This window comes from Alosa alosa, chromosome 1 (assembly GCF_017589495.1).
Source record: "Alosa alosa isolate M-15738 ecotype Scorff River chromosome 1, AALO_Geno_1.1, whole genome shotgun sequence".
Lineage (NCBI taxonomy): Eukaryota > Metazoa > Chordata > Actinopteri > Clupeiformes > Clupeidae > Alosa > Alosa alosa.
In genome coordinates, this window is record NC_063189.1 from 35,653,585 (window position 1) to 35,674,141 (window position 20,557).

A 20,557-nucleotide genomic window follows, 5' to 3' on the forward strand; every position below is an offset into this window, starting at 1 on the left:
ATGTCATTGGGAGGATCAGAATCTGATCCCCTAATAGTCTCACATTCTAACCTTTTTTTGTTTACTTTTGTACAAAGTGCATGTCCAGCCAAGAAAGCCCTGAAAGAACAAATAGCCACCGCCATCAAAAACATCAACAACAACAACATTCCTCAACTCCACCAGAGTGGCCAAAGTCTACAGTTGGAGTTATGCCGTACCAGGCAGGAGTGTGAGAGGTGTGTGTGTGTGTGTGTGTGTGTGTGTGTGTGTGTGTGTGTGTGTGTGTGTGTGTGTGTGTGTGTGTGTGTGTGTATGGTTGTGCAAAGCCAGAGAGAGTGAAGGGCAGGGGGGAGGTAAGGCAACAAACAAAAAAAACAAATCTCAGCCAGCAATGAACAAAATCAAGTTCAAGTTCTATTCGTCACATGCATGATTGTACATTGTACAATAGCAGTGAAATGTAAAATGTAAAATATAACATGGAGAAAAATGACTGAATGCTGAACAAAAGCACTTTTTTGCCTAAAAATAAAAAAAAGATAACTCGCAATAGTACCGCCAGGTGTCAGATCGCGAATTGCATCACACAAAACTAACTACTTTGGAACATACAGTGCTTACTGGAGATCTCTGACACGCATCACGGCAAAACGGAAATCCAGAATGTCCAAGAGAAATGGACAATTATTTTTTTGTTGAAGAAAGAGGCAAGCCAGTGTCTAGATTTGTGGAACTGCTCTTGCAGTGGTGAGAGGAAAGAATCTTTAGCATCATAATGGCCCAAAACATGCTCAACTTGATGGGTTGCAAGGACAAATGCGCTTGGATAAACTTAACGCTCTTTGGCGGGTGCCCGACAAGTAGCGTTCACAAGACCACATTCTGACAGATGTTACGCACGCTAGACATCGGCAGCTTCGCAAAAGAAAACCAACTTAGGACCTCAAAGCTCCATCTCTCATCGGACTCAAAACGCTGCCCTGACCCCAAACCAGGAGACCAGGAGGGGATACCTGCAAACTACCCCCCACACACACACACACACAAAACACACTCTACTCCATTCTTTAAAGGTTAAAGGTTTCATTAACCCTCAAGACAGCATGCCACTGTCATGACTTTGCAAGAGTCATAAATGTCAAGACAAGGGCAAGGGCTCTCTCCATAATAGCATACTGACCGTAACGCCTCAAGCACTGTAGCATTTAGGCTACCTAATGATGGGGTGGGGGCTGCGTTTAATGTTCACATGCAAGGTCAGAGTTCAGAGGTCAAAGTCCTCAAAGGAGTACAAGCACAGCATGTTTTGGAAAAATGAGGCGAAGAAGTGCAAGCAGAATGAGAAAACAACAGAGCACAAGAGTGTTGTTTACTTAAAATCTCTCCCAATTAGCTGCCACGTTGGTTTTCAATTTGCACACCATGTGCTTTGCAAATTCTGCAACAAACCAAACTCTGTGATGTGATGTGAGTGTTTTGTGTGTTTGAGTGTGGGTGTGTCGACAACTCATAAACATGTCAACAAATCCCATACCACCAGAAAAACTGTACACACTTAGTCACACATTTGTCTCTCTGCAGGGAAGACACAGATCAACGTGTGTAGACAAACAGTGGTTTGGGGCTGGGGTAAACACTATGTGTTATGGCGCGCACGCATGCACGCACACGCACAGAATCCTGCCGGGCAGTCAGTGTGGTATGCCCCTCTGGTTGCACCGTAAAGGTTAAACATTAGACAGGAGTATGCCTGGAATGCACAATCACTACAGCCAGCACGGACTACTCTTTTACTGACCTGTCTCTCGCTCAATCACTAGCTTATCGCCTTCTGCTGCTCTACGTATTTATGCATTTTATTGCACAATAAACACAATCTCTTTACCCTTCTCTCTCTTACTGTTGCCAACTCTCCTGGTCAAGAATCAGGAATCGAGACCCGACCACCAGTTGAACTTTGAACCCCCCCCTAACAGAACCTGAACAGAAATTCCTTCAATTAAATCAATGAAGAGTACAGAGATAGCCTAACATCACAGCCAACTACAAACAGCACATCAGCACCAGGCTGTTCCCTAGCCCCCCTGCCCTGCTCAAAGGGCACTGCCCCCTCTGCCAAGTCTCCCAGCATGGCCCAGCCAGGTTAACCTCTCTGATCACAGCAGTCACGGTGACAAAGAGGCAGTGGCTGGTCCTTGATAGGACCTTCATCAATAGCCTAGCCCTGCTCCCTGAAACCACTCCAGGTCTAAAATCTGGAACCACTCTTAGCCTAAATCTGAGGGTCTGACGGTCAACACAGAGAGGCCATCAGCCTCACTATGGGGGGCAGAAATGTCCTTTCGGCTTGTCACCTGGCCATTGCCAGCTGTAAGCTCGAAAAAAGGCCTCATCTCGGCCCGTGGGTTTCCGGCTAATGTGTAGTTGGTAACGAGTGCTTTGATCAGGTATGTGCGTATCAGTGGCAGCCCTCGCAGTACCACCTACATAAAAAGTCAACATTGTTCACCTTCCCACCGCACAGTTACAGGCAATAACCACATGCTGTAAATCTCTGCCGTACACACTGATAGCAACATAACACTGATAATAACACAACACCCTGAGTCACTGCTTGGCGGCGAGCTGATCAGCTCTGAGCCAGGATGCTTCCCTGGGAGTGAGAGAGCGGATGTCGCCCGTCAGAGAGGGCATGGGGTGAGCTGGCCGCCTCGCCTTGCCACAGGTTCGCCGCACATTTCACAGGCTGCCACGGCCCGGCCACTGCAGCCAGTGCCAGCACTCCGCTTTGATCTCGCTGCACGGTCCACCGCAGTGGCCAGAGCCAAGCCCTCTTTGACGGGGCCAAATCGTAAAGGCCGACGAACCCAGCCCAGTCCTCCACCGGGCCGTCAACAACACACACAGGCGGCGAGACGTCACGGACAGCCGTGACGATTCAATTTACGCTCTCCCTTTCTTTTTATCACTCTCTCTCACACACACACATTTTATTGCCCTCTCATGGCAAATTGCTGGCAAATACAATGAGAGCATGTGTTGAGCTGAGCCTGAGATAAGATATGAATGGCTTTTGATGCCACCCGCACGTCGCCTTGGCAACCATTGTGGAGCGGTGTGAGCCACTTTGCGGGTTAGACTTCTGTGTCTGAATCGCCAAGATAAATAGAACACAGAGATTTGGGGAGGAAGGGATTTTTTTGCGTCTTCTCTCTGGGCTGGTCTGTTGAGGTTGATAACATGGGCCAGACAGACCATACAGAATATCGGCATTGTGTCCCTAATGTAAGACCCTTCAAATAAGACTTACTCCAAAGAGAGCAGGACAGGAGGCAGGCCGGTAGTAAGTCATCAGCTCCACAAACAATAAAAACAGTGAACTTTTCTGAAACATCCCTGGAATACCGAACTGAATGAATTTAGGGCAAAATAGGCTGTTGGACACAACCAGGAGGCTGAGTGATTAGTTGAATTTTATCCAGTTGCGGCTTTGGCTTTTTAATGACTACGAGAGCTAAATAATCAAGATAAAACGACTGATTCACTGCATTCCATTTAGTAATGACGCTCTTGTTTTGTTTGATGTTATAAATCCTACTCATCCCTTTTCTCTACAGCATTACAGACAGAATGTACAAAAAACTAGATGTACAAAATATGACCGTGGCTCAGCCCTGTAAAAATAATTTAGGCCTACATTGATTAGGTAAAAATATTCTATTGGATAAAAAAATCCTAGGGGAAGCACTGTTTTTTAGTTGGAAACATAAAATGACCTAGAAATATCAACGGAATGTGAGGAGACAACCGTTCTAACATATAGTAAAAAACACATATGCTCTATATTGCCCAGATATCGACTGAGGTTTGCATGCAAACCTGCTAGTGTCGTTCCAGCTCTTGTAATATCACTTTGCTCCACGGGTGTCCCTGTATTAAACACAATGCAAGTCAATGTAGAAGTGCCATAAGGTTACTTCAAGATAACTCCAAGCCTACAGAAGTCCTATACGGAGGTGTGTATGGCCTTGAAGTGCCTTCCCTCTGGTGCAGTGCACTGGTGGAACCTCAGAGGATACAGATGCCTCTACCCCCACACTCACACACACACACACACACACACACACACACACACACCTCCTCACCACCCTCCCGTCTCCATGGGTACAGTGGTGCTTTGTCTGTCCCCCTGCTCAGTAACCTCTCCCTTTCTCTGCCTCCTTCAGTCTCACTCTCTTCACAATGTCATTCACACTCGCCCAGATGCCAGTGTCTTTCAAAAGCCACGATTTACATCACTCCTTTTATTTTAGCCCTACTTTCTTCTCCTCCAACTTCTTTTTTTCAGCCACCACTGCCAACACAAGAAGTGGAGGGAGCTGGTGGGGGTCCTTTGTGTCTGTGGCATACTTATACAAATTTGCCCTAATTAAATGGGTTAAGCTCCATTAAACTGTGAAAGAAAAAGTAAAAGAATGCAGAGAGGACTCGTCTGGAATTTTATCTATGTGCTGATTATTTCCCCTGCTGCTTCTCCTTTTTTTTTTTTAAATAAACAGCTTGGACCGGTGCTTCGGGTGTCTCGGCTAAGGCCTATAAATCCCCCTTTTCTGGAGTCCTCTCTCAGACAGCAGAGCCCAGGAATGCAGATGGCCGGACACAGCCTGCTATTCTCCTAGCCTCACACCCTCACTGAGATCTGGGGAAGAGAGAGGGAGAGAAAATGAGAGAGGGAGAGAAAGAAAAGGAGAGAGAAATAGAGAGAGAGAAAGAGATAGAAAAAGAGAGAGAGAGACAGAGAGAGTGAGTGAAAGAGAGGGCAAAGGAAAGAGAAAGGAATATGATAAAAGTGAGAGGACAGTGCAACTGAGTGACAGTGAGAGGAAGGGGTAGAAAGCAGAAGAGAAGAGGAAAAAGGAATGAAAGAGGAGGAGCAAAAGGGAAAAGAAAGAAAGAAAGAAAGAAAGAAAGAAAGAAAGAAAGAAAGTCTCCTGCCACTGGACAGGGTTTCCTCTGCTCCAGTGCACAGGTCGACACTGGTTGCTATGGGGACGTGAGGGGATGGAGTGTGTGGGAGAAACATGAGGAAGTGTTGGCTGCATGCAGAGGGGCCGTCTCAGCCAACAGCCCTCTATCCAGGCACCACTGCAGTGCGCACACACACACACACTTTAAACTGTGCTGACAGGAGTTCATGCTCTCCGAACACACTTCTCATCTGTGAGGGCACTTTATGCGAACATGGCCAAATGGAAAGCACATGTTGCTGGCTGCCAATTGGAAGTTTCCAATACAGTTTCTTGCCATTTGCAAAACACTGCACAGACATTTCACAAAAAAGCTAGATCACCTTAGTTAGTCAGTTATCGACAGAAGTTAGCATGCAAAACAGCTAGTGTCGTTCCAGCTCTTGTAATATCACTTTGCCCCACGGTGTCCCTGTATTAAATACAATGCAAGTCAATGTAGAAGTGCCATGTGGCTACTTCAAGGTAACTCGAAGCCTACATAACTTCACATCGCACCTTTATACAATCGCGAATGTATGATTTCTGCCATAATCGGGCAGTCCTATCCGGAGGTGTGTATGGCCTTAAAGTGCCTTCCCTCTGGTGCAGTGGACTGGTGGAACCTCAGAGGATACGGCCTTCATACACACTTAAGGATGAAGAAAGAGAGCATCCATTTTGCATCTTTAAAGGAGAATTCCGGTGTGATATTGACCTAAAGTGTATTGAAACATGATACCGAGTGTGAACGTATGTCTCATAGCACATCTCGACTTGTCCCCTGCAATCCAAAATCTGGCGCTAGTTAGCCGATGCTACCAACAACTTTTTCAGTAGTGCAACGAGTAAGAATGAACAGGTATGATAAGGGATCAGATTCCAAAAATAATTCAGTGGAAATGCATGGATTCCAGTTTCTTCCAGTAGCAGCAACTGGAATCCATGCATTTCCACTGAATTATTTTTGGAATCTGATCCCTTATCATACCTGTTCATTCTACTGCTGTTCGGAATTTATCGTGACTAAATTCAAGATGGCTGCAAACGCTTAAACCCGTTGAAGATACAAGACGATTTATACAGACAGTAAGTAAACTACCAGTGCTTTTTCAAAGTTCTCAATGTCTCGTTTTAAATGTCAGGGCCCTCGGAAGTCTACCAATGAAGTGTGGAGATACATTGAGCCTCGTAAATGGGTGTAAAACAGTGATTTATTTGCATGGCTAGCCCGATGCCGAAGCACCACTATTGAAAAAGCTGTTGGTAGCATCGGCTAACTAGCGCCAGCTTTTGGAGTGCAGGGGACAAGCCGAGATGGGCTATGAGACATACGTTCACACTCGGTCTCATGTTTCAATACACTTTAGGTCAATATCACACCGGAATTCTCCTTTAAGGGGCCTCCCATTCATCACGGAGCATATGTGCCTGCGTGCGTGTGTGTGTGTGTTGGATCGACCTGTTCCTCTGAACATCACGGAATATTTCCTAGAGTGCACCAAGACCCCAGACTCTAACCAATCAGCACACAGGAGGCACCCGAGGCCTAAGATTCCTTAGATCCCGTGACGAGTCCAGCGCCTCTTATGTCACTGCCTGCATAGTGAATTAGGGGCCGAGTTATATGAGACACAGACCTACTGTGTTTCTCTCTTACACTCAGTCACACACACACACCTCCCATCTTCCTCCCCTCGCAGACCTGCCTTCCTACGCTAACCTTGTGACGAGTTGGCATAGCGAGATTACACGCTGCTATCACTGATTATCAGGCAGAAATAACAAATCCACAAAGAGCGGGCCAGGCGCGCGAGGCAATACGAGAGAAAGCGAGCGGGTGAGCTGGGAAGTGTGTGCAATGCAGGGCTTACTCACGCCTCTTATTTGCCAAGACTAGCTTCATTAGCGTTCTGTTCTACTCCTGCACAATACAACCTCAAACCTCCCTGAGTTAGGCGGCGATGTGCTGAGCTGCGTTCTCTTCCCTGCCATTTTTTTTGAAGGAGGGAGTTAGGGAGTTGAGAGGGTGGGGGTAGACTTATTTTTCTTTTCTTTTTGTTATGCCCCCTAGCTGCCAAACAGCACAAGCTGAGGTACTTAGGACTGCACACAGTTCCGCTGGCATTTCTGAAAGCAGGCCAAGAGCTGCGTGAATGCCCCCCGACCTCTACACTCCACTGGCCAAGCAATGCAGATGCTGTTCTCTCCCTTTCTGTCTATATTCACATCTCTTTCCCTCAATATTTTTCATTAACACATTCATTTGTCATGCACAAATGTCTACTGCAATATGTTTTTAATATTATTTGTCTGCTGAATTATCAGTATAATGTGATCTACATTAAGGGTTTCACCAACTAGTCAACTATTACAACTACTAGTCAGCGCTGTAGGCGGTAGTCGACTAGTCATTAACAAAATGTTTATCTTCTCTAATCCAGGCACCAGTAAGCCTACTCCGAGTGAGGGTTTTTTTCCCTGGCGGTGAAGCTGTAACAAAGTCACCCGACAGCGGTCATGTCTCCATCTCTCCCACGTCGATGCCCTCGTTTTTTCTTATTGTGAACCAAAAACATTGCAGAATGGAGTAGGACTAAGACAGATGGAGTAGGACTAAGACAGCGATGAGTAATGCAGGAATACTATAGGCTAATCTTTACTAATGGCCACACTGTTTTAATTGTTGCAAGTAAAACTGCGGTTTATGGTGATTCCAGTTTAATTCTTTAGCTAAAGGCACAATGAAAAATTTGTGCTGAACTCGTGTTCGTGAAGTTGGCAATGGTTATGTTTACTTGGTCAATGCAACCTAGCTGCCAGCTGACACCCGTGCTTTAGGCTGCAGTCGGCTTTTTTTTGCTGTTTTTATATTAACCATGTGGATAGAATCACCTATGAATTTTCGTATTATATTCTTTTTGCATTACAAAATGCAGTTTTAAGTATTCACCAGAACTCCACCCTTTGCGTCTTCCTTTATGTCAACTAACGCTTCAACTTAATAAACAAATAAATTAATGATTGGTCGTCCACCGTTATGAACAACTAGTCGACTACTGAAAATCACTAGCTGTGTAAGCCCTAATCTACATATTATATTGCCTGTGTAAGCCCTAATCTACATATTATATTGCCTGTGTAAGCCCTAATCTACATATTATATTGCCTAAATGGTACACAGAAAACTGTGTTTCTAGCTCTATTTTTACATTTGCATTATATCACAATGTGTATTGTATCACAATATATTGTGATGTATCGTGACCCGTGTATCGTGATGTGTATCGTATCGTGAGGTCCTTGCCAATACACAGTCCTAACGTAGCACCAGGACTGCGAGGGGGATCTGATACAACCACGATGACCCTGGAGGAGGTGTGAAGCCAGAGCCCCTAGGACAGGTGACGTGTGTGTGTGTGTGTGTGTGTGTGTGTGTGTGTGTGTGTGTGTGTGTGTGTGTGTGTGTGTGTGTGTGTGTGTGTATGTGTGTATACTGTACCCAAAAGTATGGACATCTGAGCTGGATTCTCATCTTGCAACTTCAAGGATCTGTACACTTCCCCTTTAGTGACCTCATGATGTGTGGGAGGAATAACGCTTTCACACAGTTAATGGTAGGGACATTGTGGAGAGGTTTTGCAACACTAAAACAACATTCCATCTTCAATCTAATAAACATTTTTAAAACCAGATAACAAGCTATAAGAACAAGATGGGACTACTGGCTTACAGTATATTCCATCATACTACAAATACGTCTCGACAAATGAAGACAAATACTGCACACTCCCTGCCGTGCATGGAGATGCTCTCCTCAACAGGTAACTGGCATGTGACAATTCAGACACAGACACCAAGAGACAACGCACAGCGTTAGCGCGTCACAATACAACATGGGATTTCACAGTTCAAAAAATGACAAATGTCTTCTACAGAATAAATATGTCATTCTTCTAGGCCTTAACAAGTTCAGAACGTTCAGAGGAATGCTTGTGAGTTCCAGAACACCCACTGAGGGTTCCCGCGGTCCTCAGTCAAAGGAAGTCACCACCAAAGGTACAGTAAGAACATGCTTTCAAGTAGGGTTGGTTTAGCAAAGCTGCCACCATCAGCTTCAGCTCCCCTGTAGGCACTGAAGTACTCTACTGCAGTGCATACAACTAGTATGCTAACTACCTCATTGACTGGAGTGCTAGATAAGCCTGTGGTTTCATTGCCAAGGACCACAGGAATGTCTGCTTTTCTGTGTGTTAAAAGTGAGTAATGCTTCAGATGTACATATATCTCTCTCACTCACGCACGACGCACACGCCGCCCCCACCCACACACACACACACACACACACACACACACACACACACACACACACACACACACACACACACACACACACACACACACACACACACACTGCCAAGGACAGACAGGGCCTGGGAAACGGTGTGTGGGGGTTATTTATTCGTAAATTCACTGACTCTCTCCGTTATTCAAAACAAACTCACTCATGCACTTCCTCACTCACTTACTGAAACAGAGCGATAGCTGGTAACTATGTTTTCTTCTTCTATATTTTCTACCAGCTTATAATGTTCTGCTGTTTTCTGAAATAGGCCACATCTGGCCAGGGCTCCTGAGCACAAACCAGCTGCCACCTACTGTAGCTCAGAGACATGGAGAACCTTCCTTAGAACCACAGCAACTACTTCAGTGTTAGTTTGAGGCTGTTTCGTTTGGTTTTTGTGATCAGAGATCACCACAAGTTCAATGAAAACTGATACGCACAGCAGGAAGGCAGAGCACTGCCTCGCGACAACAAGAACAAGAGCATCTTTACAACTGAAGAAACTGGCCAAGTGGCAGTTCTGTCATAAATTTCAGCCGTTGGGATGGCATCTGGGAATGGCAATGGAGCCAGTGCTCTCTCTCTCTATTCTCTATATTTCTCCTTCTTTCTCTCTCTCTCTATTTCTCCCTCTTTCTCTCTCATAAGCAGAGATTACAGGAATGAGGAAGCAACAACGATAAGCAGCTATTACAAAGCAGCAACCTCTGCCATCATGCTTACGCTAATGTTTCTGAAGGACAGTCATCTCCTCTGACGCAGGTCTCATCCCAGAACTGTTCTATTGCATTCTTAACGATGTAGGCTAACAATGCATAAACCACAATCAGCAGCCTGGATATGAGGTAACGATAGAACCAGGAGGAAGTGGTTGGAGGTATCTTGCATGACTGAGATGAACACGTCAGAAGCTGAGTAGGATGGATTGCAAAAATGAGATCGAAGTAGGCCTACACAAAGGGCCACAGACAAGGAGATGGCCACAGATGGCTCAAGGAATGTATTTAAAAATGTGAACAAAAAAAATGCAATTTCTCAGCCATGGGAATATAGCCATGACTGAAAGATGCCTCGTCAACATGTAACATCTGAAACAGTCAGCTCTGACGGGGCTGAAGTGTTCCACAATTAAAACAGGGAGTACTCCGCAAGGCCACAAGTGTACTGTCACTTGCCACACACATCAACACCGAAACTGGCAGTCGCTTTGGACAAAACCGTCCATCTGCTAAATTCCATAACCATAACCATCGGATAAACAATAGATTTTATTGAGTAGTTTATAGAACTGAATTGTAATCAAGGTGGTGGCGGCAAAGGTCAACACTGGTTTGCGGAGTTGTATCAAACACAATGAAATCTAATAAAATCGAATGTCGAAAGCGGAGTGTCCTATGTGTGGACCCCGACCCCAGTCAACGTTGCGCCGCCTGCAGTCATGTGCAAAATCCACATGGTTGAACTTGTGTACTACTAGCTGGTTTTCCACCCAACACTTTTCAAAGCGCATTTTGACCTGTCAACTTAGACATTCTAAAGCCTATTTTATGCTTCTGCGTCGAATAGATGACGTACCCCCGCAGACCCCTCTGCGTCGTCGCAAACCCCTCTCCGACCCCTCCGCCGTAGCTTGACGTGCACCTCTAAAAAATTTTAACTTTGCGTCGAGGTGGAGCAAACCGCAAGGACTGTGATTGGTCAATTTGTCCTGTGTATTGATAGTCGGTGTTTCAAGCAGCCTGGAGAGTTAGCAACATGCTAGTTCACTGACATAAGCTTTGCAAATAAACTCAGACATATTTTGGTTACAATGACGGGGTTATCCGTTTGTAAAGTGTCTATATGTCAGTAACGTTTTGAAATTAGCACTTCGCCAGCAAGCAGTACTTTGTGGGCAGTTGTGCTACTGTAAAGTTTGCTTGCTACCATAACTTAAACTTAACCTCAGACTTTTTTGCTGGTTACAGTAACTAGGTCAATGGATTTTACTGTGTCTATTTCTCGATACTTTGTACAAAGGCTAAGCAAGAAAAGGCAAGAAATATTTTGGCACGACAGTCTATGGGGTTTGCCATTCTGAGTACCGTTTTGGTCATACAGTCTATTGTTTTCGGTGAGCGACACAGACACAGGGCGTCCGAGCGTTATGGCGATGAAATGCACCACGTTGCAAAGCAACCCGACGCAGAACCATATGAGCCACCGTATGAGTGGCACCGTAGCTACGCCGTGGAGTTGACGCAGAAGCCATGTTGAGCCCTTAAATGGAATCACTTTAAAATCGCATACAATCTTCTAAAGCGCATTAAAACTCGATTTGGGATGACTATGAATAATACTTTTATAATACACATTTAATGCCTAAACATGGCTTCCCAGACAATGTGTTTTCAGGCTGTAGGCTAAAACTGAAATTATATCAAGGGCTACAAAAATATGAAGACACAAATTTGGACAGAAATGTTTCACAGCGCTGGTTTTGGGGGGCTAATGCATGACATAGACAAGGTCCGTACAAAATCTGAGACAGTGCAGCAACAACCTTATATGATTTGACAGGAAATGACCCAGGAGTGCTCTAGACTATAGTCTACCTGAAGGGAAACTCAGCCTGAAGCTTGGAATCTAACCCCACTGCCATGGAAGGCTCCCCTATCATATTGATGCCGTTTGGGTCAAATGAAGTTAAAGTGTGAAGATTCATGGGATGCTATGGCACAAGTGGCAGCATTGTACCACATTTGGGTCTTCGTGCCCAAACTGCCCATGGGGACCCAGGTTCAATTCCAGCCTGAGGTAACTTCACAATCCTTCACCATCTCTCTCTCTCCCTGTCTTTCTCCACTGTCCTATCGATATATAGGCATAAAATCCCCCAATATATATATATATATATATATATATATATATTTTTTTTTTATTTATTTTTTTTTTATTACATAAAAGATGTGTAGTTTCACAACAACACATGGTCATATGGCCTATACTCTGACACATCAGAAAGAAAAACACTAAATCAGTGTGTGGAGGTTCTTTGGCCATTTTGGGCTGATGTTACTCCTGGTGATGAACAGAATGATTGCACTTCAGACAGCACACTTCCTACCTTCACTGTTCATCCGGCATAGAGACAACTAAACTCAAGGGCAAGTGAGGTAAAGTCTGTCAGTGAAAGCAGCGACAGCAACTCTGGCTTCTCTCTATGTCAGTATTGTTTCATTAATGAGATACTCAGCTGGGTATTATTAACCTGAAACACGACAGCAGGAAGCCTGTGACCTGGTTGTGATGAACATTTGGCTCCATTATAAAAATGATTGCTTTTTTTCCCCATCTAAACACAATGGCATGCGAGAGCTTGTTTAAAATTTTCACCAAACATAACCCTGTTCTCCACACTCTTAAAGCTTAATACAGGCTGCCTGAGGGGGGAATTCTAAATACAGCTCTCAGAATAGTTTACTAACCAATCAAATAGTACAGGTTAGCTACAGCAATGTGTTGGAATGAAAAATATTTTACAGCAGCAGGCTTTGTGGGCAGCCGTGGTCTATTGGTTAGCGCTTCGGACTTGTAACCGGAGGGTTGCCGGTTCGAACCCCGACCAGTAGGAACGGCTGAAGTGCCCTTGAGTAAGGCACCTAACCCCTCACTGCTCCCCGAGCGCCGCTGTTGTAGCAGGCGCCGGGATTACAGTAGTGTGTGTTCACTGTGTGCCGAGTGTGTTTCACTAGTTCACGGATTGGGATAAATGCAGAGACCAAATTTCCCTCACGGGATCAAAAGAGTATATATACTATACTTTCCTACATGTTTTTCAAAGCTGTGTTGTGCAAGTGGAGAACCTAAATCACCATCCTCACTCAGCAATGTGTAAAATAGAGGTCTGCACTCCCGCGGTAGACCCGCGGCGCGGGACAACTTTTAAAAGCTCTTTGCGGGAGCGGGTGGGATGGACAAACCGATGATTCACTGCACTCCCACAAATTAAATATGTGCATAAAATTAAATATGGAAATGATTAAAGTAGTGTTCATAACTATAGTTCAGCTGGATGTTCTGTTAGGCAGCATTAAAAAAACGGGGTTTAAATAACTGACGGATAGCAGGCCTATAGCCTATATTGTCGTTTACGTGGGTTCAATTTGTTCCTGCTGCTCATTGTCAAAACTCGAAATCGAAAGCATGACAGAGGAAGAGGGCACCAGGGCCTACTTCAGTTGTTAGCCTACATTCAGAACCAAGAAACTGACATCTGGAGTCTTTCTCAGGTGTGTGTGCTCCTTTCGTGAGACAGAAAGAAAAACTGAATAGGCCATCCCTCCTGCATGCTGCGGGCTTTAGCTGGACATCATGTCACAGAGGGACATCATGTCACAGATGCGGGCGGGAGCGGGACTAAAAATGACACATTAATGCGGGAGCGGGACAGAATATTGCGGGAGCGGGCGGGACCTCTAATTTGTAGCACTAGCCAAAAAATTCGTAGCATTGTTATAAAACCTTTAAAATCTCTAAACAATCACAAGTAGGGCAGTTCATCACAGTTCATCCATTGCAACTGGACTGATGAAAGGTCATGTACACCTGTAGGCTACATTGTATTTGGGGAAAGCAGAAGGTATCAGTTTTACATTTATTTATTTATTTATTTATTTATTTATTTATTTACAAAACAAAACAATCCCTGTCATTTCCATGCATGCGGGCGGGAGCGGGACATCATGTTACAGATGCGGGTGGGAGCGGGACTAAAAATGACACATTAATGCGGGAGCGGGCGAGAGCGGGACAGAATATTGCAGGAGCGGGCGGGCGCGGGACTGGAAAATCAGTCCCGCGCAGACCTCTAGTGCAAAATGCAAAATGTGGTCGTCTGAGGACGTGTCTTCTGCAGTTGGAAGAGGGCATGGGACAAGTGAATAATTGTACACTGGTGCTAGACAATGACATCAGATGTCTGTTAAAGGTGTGTAACAAGCCCAAGAGGTTGTAAGTTACAGTGATTTTAGCTTAGGGACGTAAAGGGGCGTTAGGAACGCAAAGCAAAGTCCCTAAAATCTCACTTAGTTGTTGTGGAGCGTTTGTGACATGGCTTTGCAGGGACTTTTGCTTTTCTAAGACCATTATCATATCTATCATATCTTGTATATTTCATGAAGCAATATGACAGCAATGTTTCTTTGCTTTCGTAAAGAATACACTAAAGGCATGTCATTTGCTTATTTTATGATTAAGTGTTTATCTGCTGTTTATACTGTGCTTTTCAACTTCAACTAACCTTCAGGTTAAATACAGCACCATTGGAATGTGCCTGCTATTGATTTAACATACACTTTTTACAACTGGTTGTTCATAGTAACTGACACAGTAACTCGGCTAAAACAGCAGTAACAGGACAAAGCAGCTCAAATATTATGGATGTAATACTACTTTACTGAGATGACATCATAAGATAAAACATAAAAATACTTCATTCTTCAATCTGAACACAAGCCCGCTACACGGGGTCATGGCAAACGTGTTGGCGCAGTCAAATTGTCCATATGACTAAATCCCTACGAGGAGATGCAAAACAGATATAAAGCTCTGACTGTCAACACATGTGATGCTTCCACCTCATTGACCAGCCCTTTAACTTGATTAGATTTCAATGTGTCACACCTAGACTAGCTCAGAGTAGTTATACAATGTATTTAAATGTGAATGAACACTGGGCTCTTCCTCCTCACCTATTTCACTTCTTAACAAAATAAACTTTACATGCCTAACTGTCACAACTATCATCTGGCTGGCCAAGGGCAAATACCAAGACCCCCAGTTCTTCAGAGTGCTGCACTTCCTTACAGAGGGGATTGTGTGTGTGTGTGTGTGTGTGTGTGTGTGTGTGTGTGTGTTTAGGGCTCAGAGGCTCCACCTCCGAACCGCACATTCCTGTGCCTGCCTCTGAGCAGGGGCGTGCGGAGACCTTTGAAGGGGCAGGGGCTCAAATTTAAAAAAAGGGCACATAGAACAAAATTTTCAGAAAACGTGTTAACTTTATTTAAAACTTAAATGGGTGCGGCATTTAACCCTAACCCTAGCGGCAGCAAATATGTTATTGCCTAGTCTGGCTTGTCAGGCTATAATTTTAATGTTTATCACAGTGAACTACCACCATTAGCAAGCTGGTGTCTTGGAGATTCACGTGCTGTGCGTGTGGCCACTGAGTGAAATGACGCGTAATGTAGCCTACTGTAAACAGAGAACGACGTGTGGAGTTGGGTTAGTTAAACAACTACAGTAGCCTATGTCGTCGGCTTATGACGATTTAGAAAAGGTTTGCCTACTCTGTTTTATGAACTAGGTCTACTAACCTAAGCTACTATAACATAGTAACCTAAACAGAATATGTTATGAACGTTCAGCCTTAGATTTTCGAAGCTGCCAGGTTATTGAAATGGATGGACCATGACATGGTTAAAACAGGTTACCTACTTTATTAAACATAAAACAACTTTAAACATTTTATTCTCTATCTCTAAGCTGAATACTATTGCATGTTCAGATAGGCTAACTGCCAAGTGACCTTACCGTGCTCCCAAACGTCTCCTGCAGCACTGTGCCTGCGTGCACCTTCTGGTGGCCGCAAGGCATTTCAATTAACACAGAAAATTGTTATTTTTGTAAATTTCTAATTTCACAAACTATTAATGAGACATTTTAGCGAATATTCCCGTTGGAACTAGCGGAAGTATTACAAATTTTAAAAAGTAAAAAACAGGTCTTGTCAAAAGGGCACTTGGACATCAAAGGGGCAAAAGGGCAGGTGCTACAGCCCCTGTAGACCCCCTTCTCTGCACGTGCCTGCCTCTGAGCCTCCGCTGGCCCAGATTTAACTAATACCTCTTCTAACAGTCCACACACACGGACACACACATGCTCACGGATACATACACTCACACATACATGCACACACAGACAAACATAGGCCTGGACGTACATGCACAGACATGGACACATGGACACCCACACATTTCTAAAGTACCACATCCATATGAATGTATCCTAAACCTCATCCAGCGTGTCCTTTTCACAGAATAACAAAAAAAACATCTAAGCCCATTTCGTAATAAACATCACTCATTCTTTCACTCATTCACTCACTCCACAATCAGAACTGGACTGGCACTAGTGTTGAAACTCCTACACAGCCTCATCCGCCTCAGCGTCATCACACATATCTCACCATCTCTCCCCCATCAAAGACTCCTTTCAGGAACGTTAAACTAAGTTATGTTTGAGATGGGTCATGAGGGCCTGTCAGGAAGACTTCGGTTCCCCATCCTCCCACACAAGTGGATGTGGAACATCTCCAGCCGTCCACCCCCACTGAGGACCAGACCCGCCGGGTCAGAACCGACTTGCGAACGACCAGGCCTCTGGTGTAGTGTACTGGTCTAGTCTGCGCCCTTCGTCCCCGTTCCTCTTGTTTCACCTGCATGAAAACACACACCGACGGGGGCACTGGGTTGCCATGGCGAGGTTGGAAACACAGCGAGGGGCGAGGAGGGGGGGCCTCTGACCACAGGGACCTCCTCATAGTTTCATCACACAATGAAGAACTAGCATTTGAGCATGAGCATGCATATATGTGTGTGTGTGTGTGTGTATGAGAAAGAGAGGAGGTACCATATCTCAGCAGGTTCCTGATTATAATACTGTACAAGACACCACATACATCTCAATATACTCCCTGTGCTTCCCAGGGAATCTGCTCTTTTCAGAGCTGTGCCATTTCAAAATAGTTCCACTGCGCTGAAAAGTGCCCTAACTGAAATACCGCACAATTTAGGCCGTATACAATGTACTGAGCATTACCATGCTTCCATAAACCCAACAAATTAATTTTTTTATTCTGTGTGAAACACATTTAAAAGACATCCATATTTTAAATATAATCTGTAACAAGAACCCTTAGGCTAATCAAACAGCAGTAATAGTAAGGGTCCGTCCCATTTCTCCCCCCTTAAAACTTCCACTTGGTTTTGATTGCCCTCAACATTAAAGCCCCCTCGACAAGGGAAGTGGAGGTGAAGATGGGCTGTGCTGGTTTATCTACGTCTGGTTAATCAACAAAGATGCTTGTTCATGTGAATGCCAGAACACACACCTTAAATACTGACGAAACTACCCAGATCTATATATAACGTTATTTGATGGGCAGACTCTCTCAAAGCACTCAGCAGATACATAGTCAGATAGCTTCGTGAGATATTTTCTAACATTAGTGTTCAAAACTCAACAGTCCATCAGATGTGCATCAAACTAACATATTCCAACAAAGTTCGAAATTTTAATATGCGTATTTGCGAAAATATATGAAAAATGTGGCCGGCTCAGTGAGCTTGCACGGTATCCTGGGTAATTTCATCTCCCACTTCGTTTTAAGCCTGCATCGGTCCTGGCTATATTTTGAGGGTTGATTTTAAGGGGAAAATAGCACTTCCCCTTGCTCCCTAAAGTAATGGGACAGCCTAGCCCCCTGCACGCAAAAACGAGGGTTAGGGCAAAAATCTAGGGGTAGGGGAGGTATTGGGACGGGCCCTAAATGTCACTCTCAGACAAAGACGATCAGCATCACATTGTTTACAAGTGTCAGGGCACTTGTCAATGCCGTAGTAAATGCTACTACGGATTCTGTATAGGGAATTCCAGCCCAAATGGAGATGTGGACAACGCCTGGCTGTCTTTCTCACACATAGGCTGGCTGCATTAAAACCACCTCCCAGGCACCTGTCTTTGCCAGCCAGCACTCACACAGACAGCACACACTCATTAACACCATCAAAATGTCAGCACCTCACTGAGAGAACAACGAAAAAGTGATCCCATATCATCCTACCTTTGATTCGCTTTGACACAGAGAACACAAAGAAAGGTGAGAATTTTCTGTTTGTTTTGAAAGACAGGGGCAGACAACTTGCTACCTCTAGAAATCACAGATTAGCCTACTGGGGCACATGGATGAATTAGCAGCCTAACGTTCAAAGATCAACTTTACAACATTATTATGTCCTCATCAGTCTTTGCAAGGCTGTAAATTAAAGGTTGTAAATGCATCTGTGTGCTCCAGACAGTGCACTTTGTTTTTGCAGATGCCTGCTGTCCTTGAACTGAGAAGCACTTGATCAGCTACTTTTTGTCAGAAAATGCAAACCCCTTTCTCTTTGGGACTGGGACAAAATAATCAGAGCAACAGGTGTCTAGTAGACTGTCTACAGATCTGCTAGTCAAGGGGGAGAGGGGTTCAAATTGCCTCACAGAGCTGATAAAACAAGCCAGACTCATCCAAAGGGTTCTCAATCCTGCTCCTCTGTCACCACCTGCCCAGCATATCCATTCTATCGATTCTCCAAGTACACCTGAATGAAAACATCCGAAGGCCCACTGAAGCTGGTGTATTCAGCTAATCAGGTGTCATTGACCACTTCAGTCTCTACTGCATATCAAAGAATTATATTCTGAGAACTAATTTGGTCCAACTTGATCATCAATTGAGGTTGAGGAACAATTTAGTTTAGTGGAATATTGTACTCCTCTTTTAAATCAGATCATCAGTGGCATTCTGTAAAGAATTTAAAACAGTCACGTTTAACATTGTCACTGAAGCTTAAAGTGCAAACTGCATCCCTTATCTTCACATCAATTTAACTCTGTCACAACATGCAGAAATCAAATCAGTTTATACTGTGCTACTGTCACACTCTTCCTCCTATAGGACGAGGCCTAGCATTGTGCAGACGAGGCCTTACAGCAGCTGAGCTCGAGTATCTTGTCAGTAAGCATCCGCTTTCCAAGATATAGTCTATGTAAGCGGGTCGGGTCTATTTAAACTTACGGCCAATAGTCATTTTTTTGCCAGACACATTCTTAAGTGACGTTACTTGCATGTAGTTTTGCAAGATTTTGAACGATGTCTGACTGACAGGCCTCCGCACCACACAGGCTACTTCAGCAGTACCAGTCAGTGATGTGACAAACCACGGCTGGACTGGTACTAGTGTTGCTACGGTTGAGGTGGGGGTCAGGGCGCCTATCAAAATCATATTTCAGTTGACGGCTCATTTCTCACACATCGCACACTGGTTTCATTGCAAAATACATATTTGGTTAGATAAATAGGAAGAGTGTTGATATTTTCCATGGCTGAATGGTGGGGTTCGTCGCTAATCCTAACGGGAACAATCCCCCTTTTGTGCACTTCCACGGCAAAATCCATAGCAGTCACGGTGCATGCCCAAAGGCAACTGTAAACTATGTTGTGCTGTTGTTGCTCTAGTTTGCGGGATATTTTTAAAACTTAGTTGGGGTTACGAACAATGGCTAGCTGATAACGTCTACACCTAAACTTCGACAAAGCGTTTCCCAAATTCTCATTTGCACGTTCTGCAACAGAATATTGTGTTAACGTTAGCCTTCTTTAGCACGTTGTCGGCAACTTGCTAAAGTAACTTAGCTGCAGTTGCCATGTAAAAGAAACTTCGGAAACATTTCCTCATTCCTTTGTAACGCTTTATCACTGCCCTTTCCAGTCTGTGCTTTCAGAACCGTCTTTGTCAACTTTGAAAAGTATAAGTTCATACTGTTTTAACGTTACCTGTCCCTAGGGTCAATCCAGCTGGTTTGCTTGGTATTGTGGTCGATATAAAATACTTTGCCGTCGTAATCCGTCGCCTGTTCCCAGCCGTCCGGTAACGGCAGCTGTCCATTCCCTTTTCTAGGCATTGTCAGCTCCAAAAAGTTCCGCCATTAGTACGGAAAATAAAAAAGAACCTCCAGCAAGCTACAAAACTGCATCCAGATCCATATTTCGCCCTCCCCTGTCCTCCATCTTAGTTCCTAACAGTCTGGACAGACATGAGTCCGTTCCCAGCCAGCAAGTCATTAGCATATCATTAGCATAAATCTATTTGCATGCACATTCCTCAGAGCTACATTCCACGGCATTAACCCTTCAAGACATTACCAGTGGCAAATTTGTGTTGACAAGAAAACCTGTTGCACTGGCCCGATCAACTTCAAGTCAGACAGCACCATGCAATTAGTTTGCCAGTAGCAAAACATTTCTTTATCTTATATTTCTATTTTCCCATGAGGTATTTCAATAAATATGTAGCCTAAATATATCAATATAAATACAAATAGACAATGACAACAATAAGATAGACAACTATAAGATCAG

At 44.3% G+C, this 20,557-nt stretch overlaps 1 protein-coding gene across 1 annotated transcript in view; it reads right to left on the bottom strand.

Moving 5' to 3' along the window:
• The window catches only part of LOC125303180 (protein WWC2-like), a 55,709-nt gene extending 35,478 nt beyond the window's left edge, over positions 1 to 20,231 (bottom strand). The window contains exon 1 of the mRNA XM_048256753.1: positions 19,973 to 20,231. Within this exon, the coding sequence (XP_048112710.1) occupies positions 19,973 to 20,100 (128 nt within the window). The 5' untranslated portion in view covers positions 20,101 to 20,231. The remainder of the gene's footprint in view (positions 1 to 19,972) is intronic.
• Positions 20,232 to 20,557: the final 326 nt, after the last annotated feature.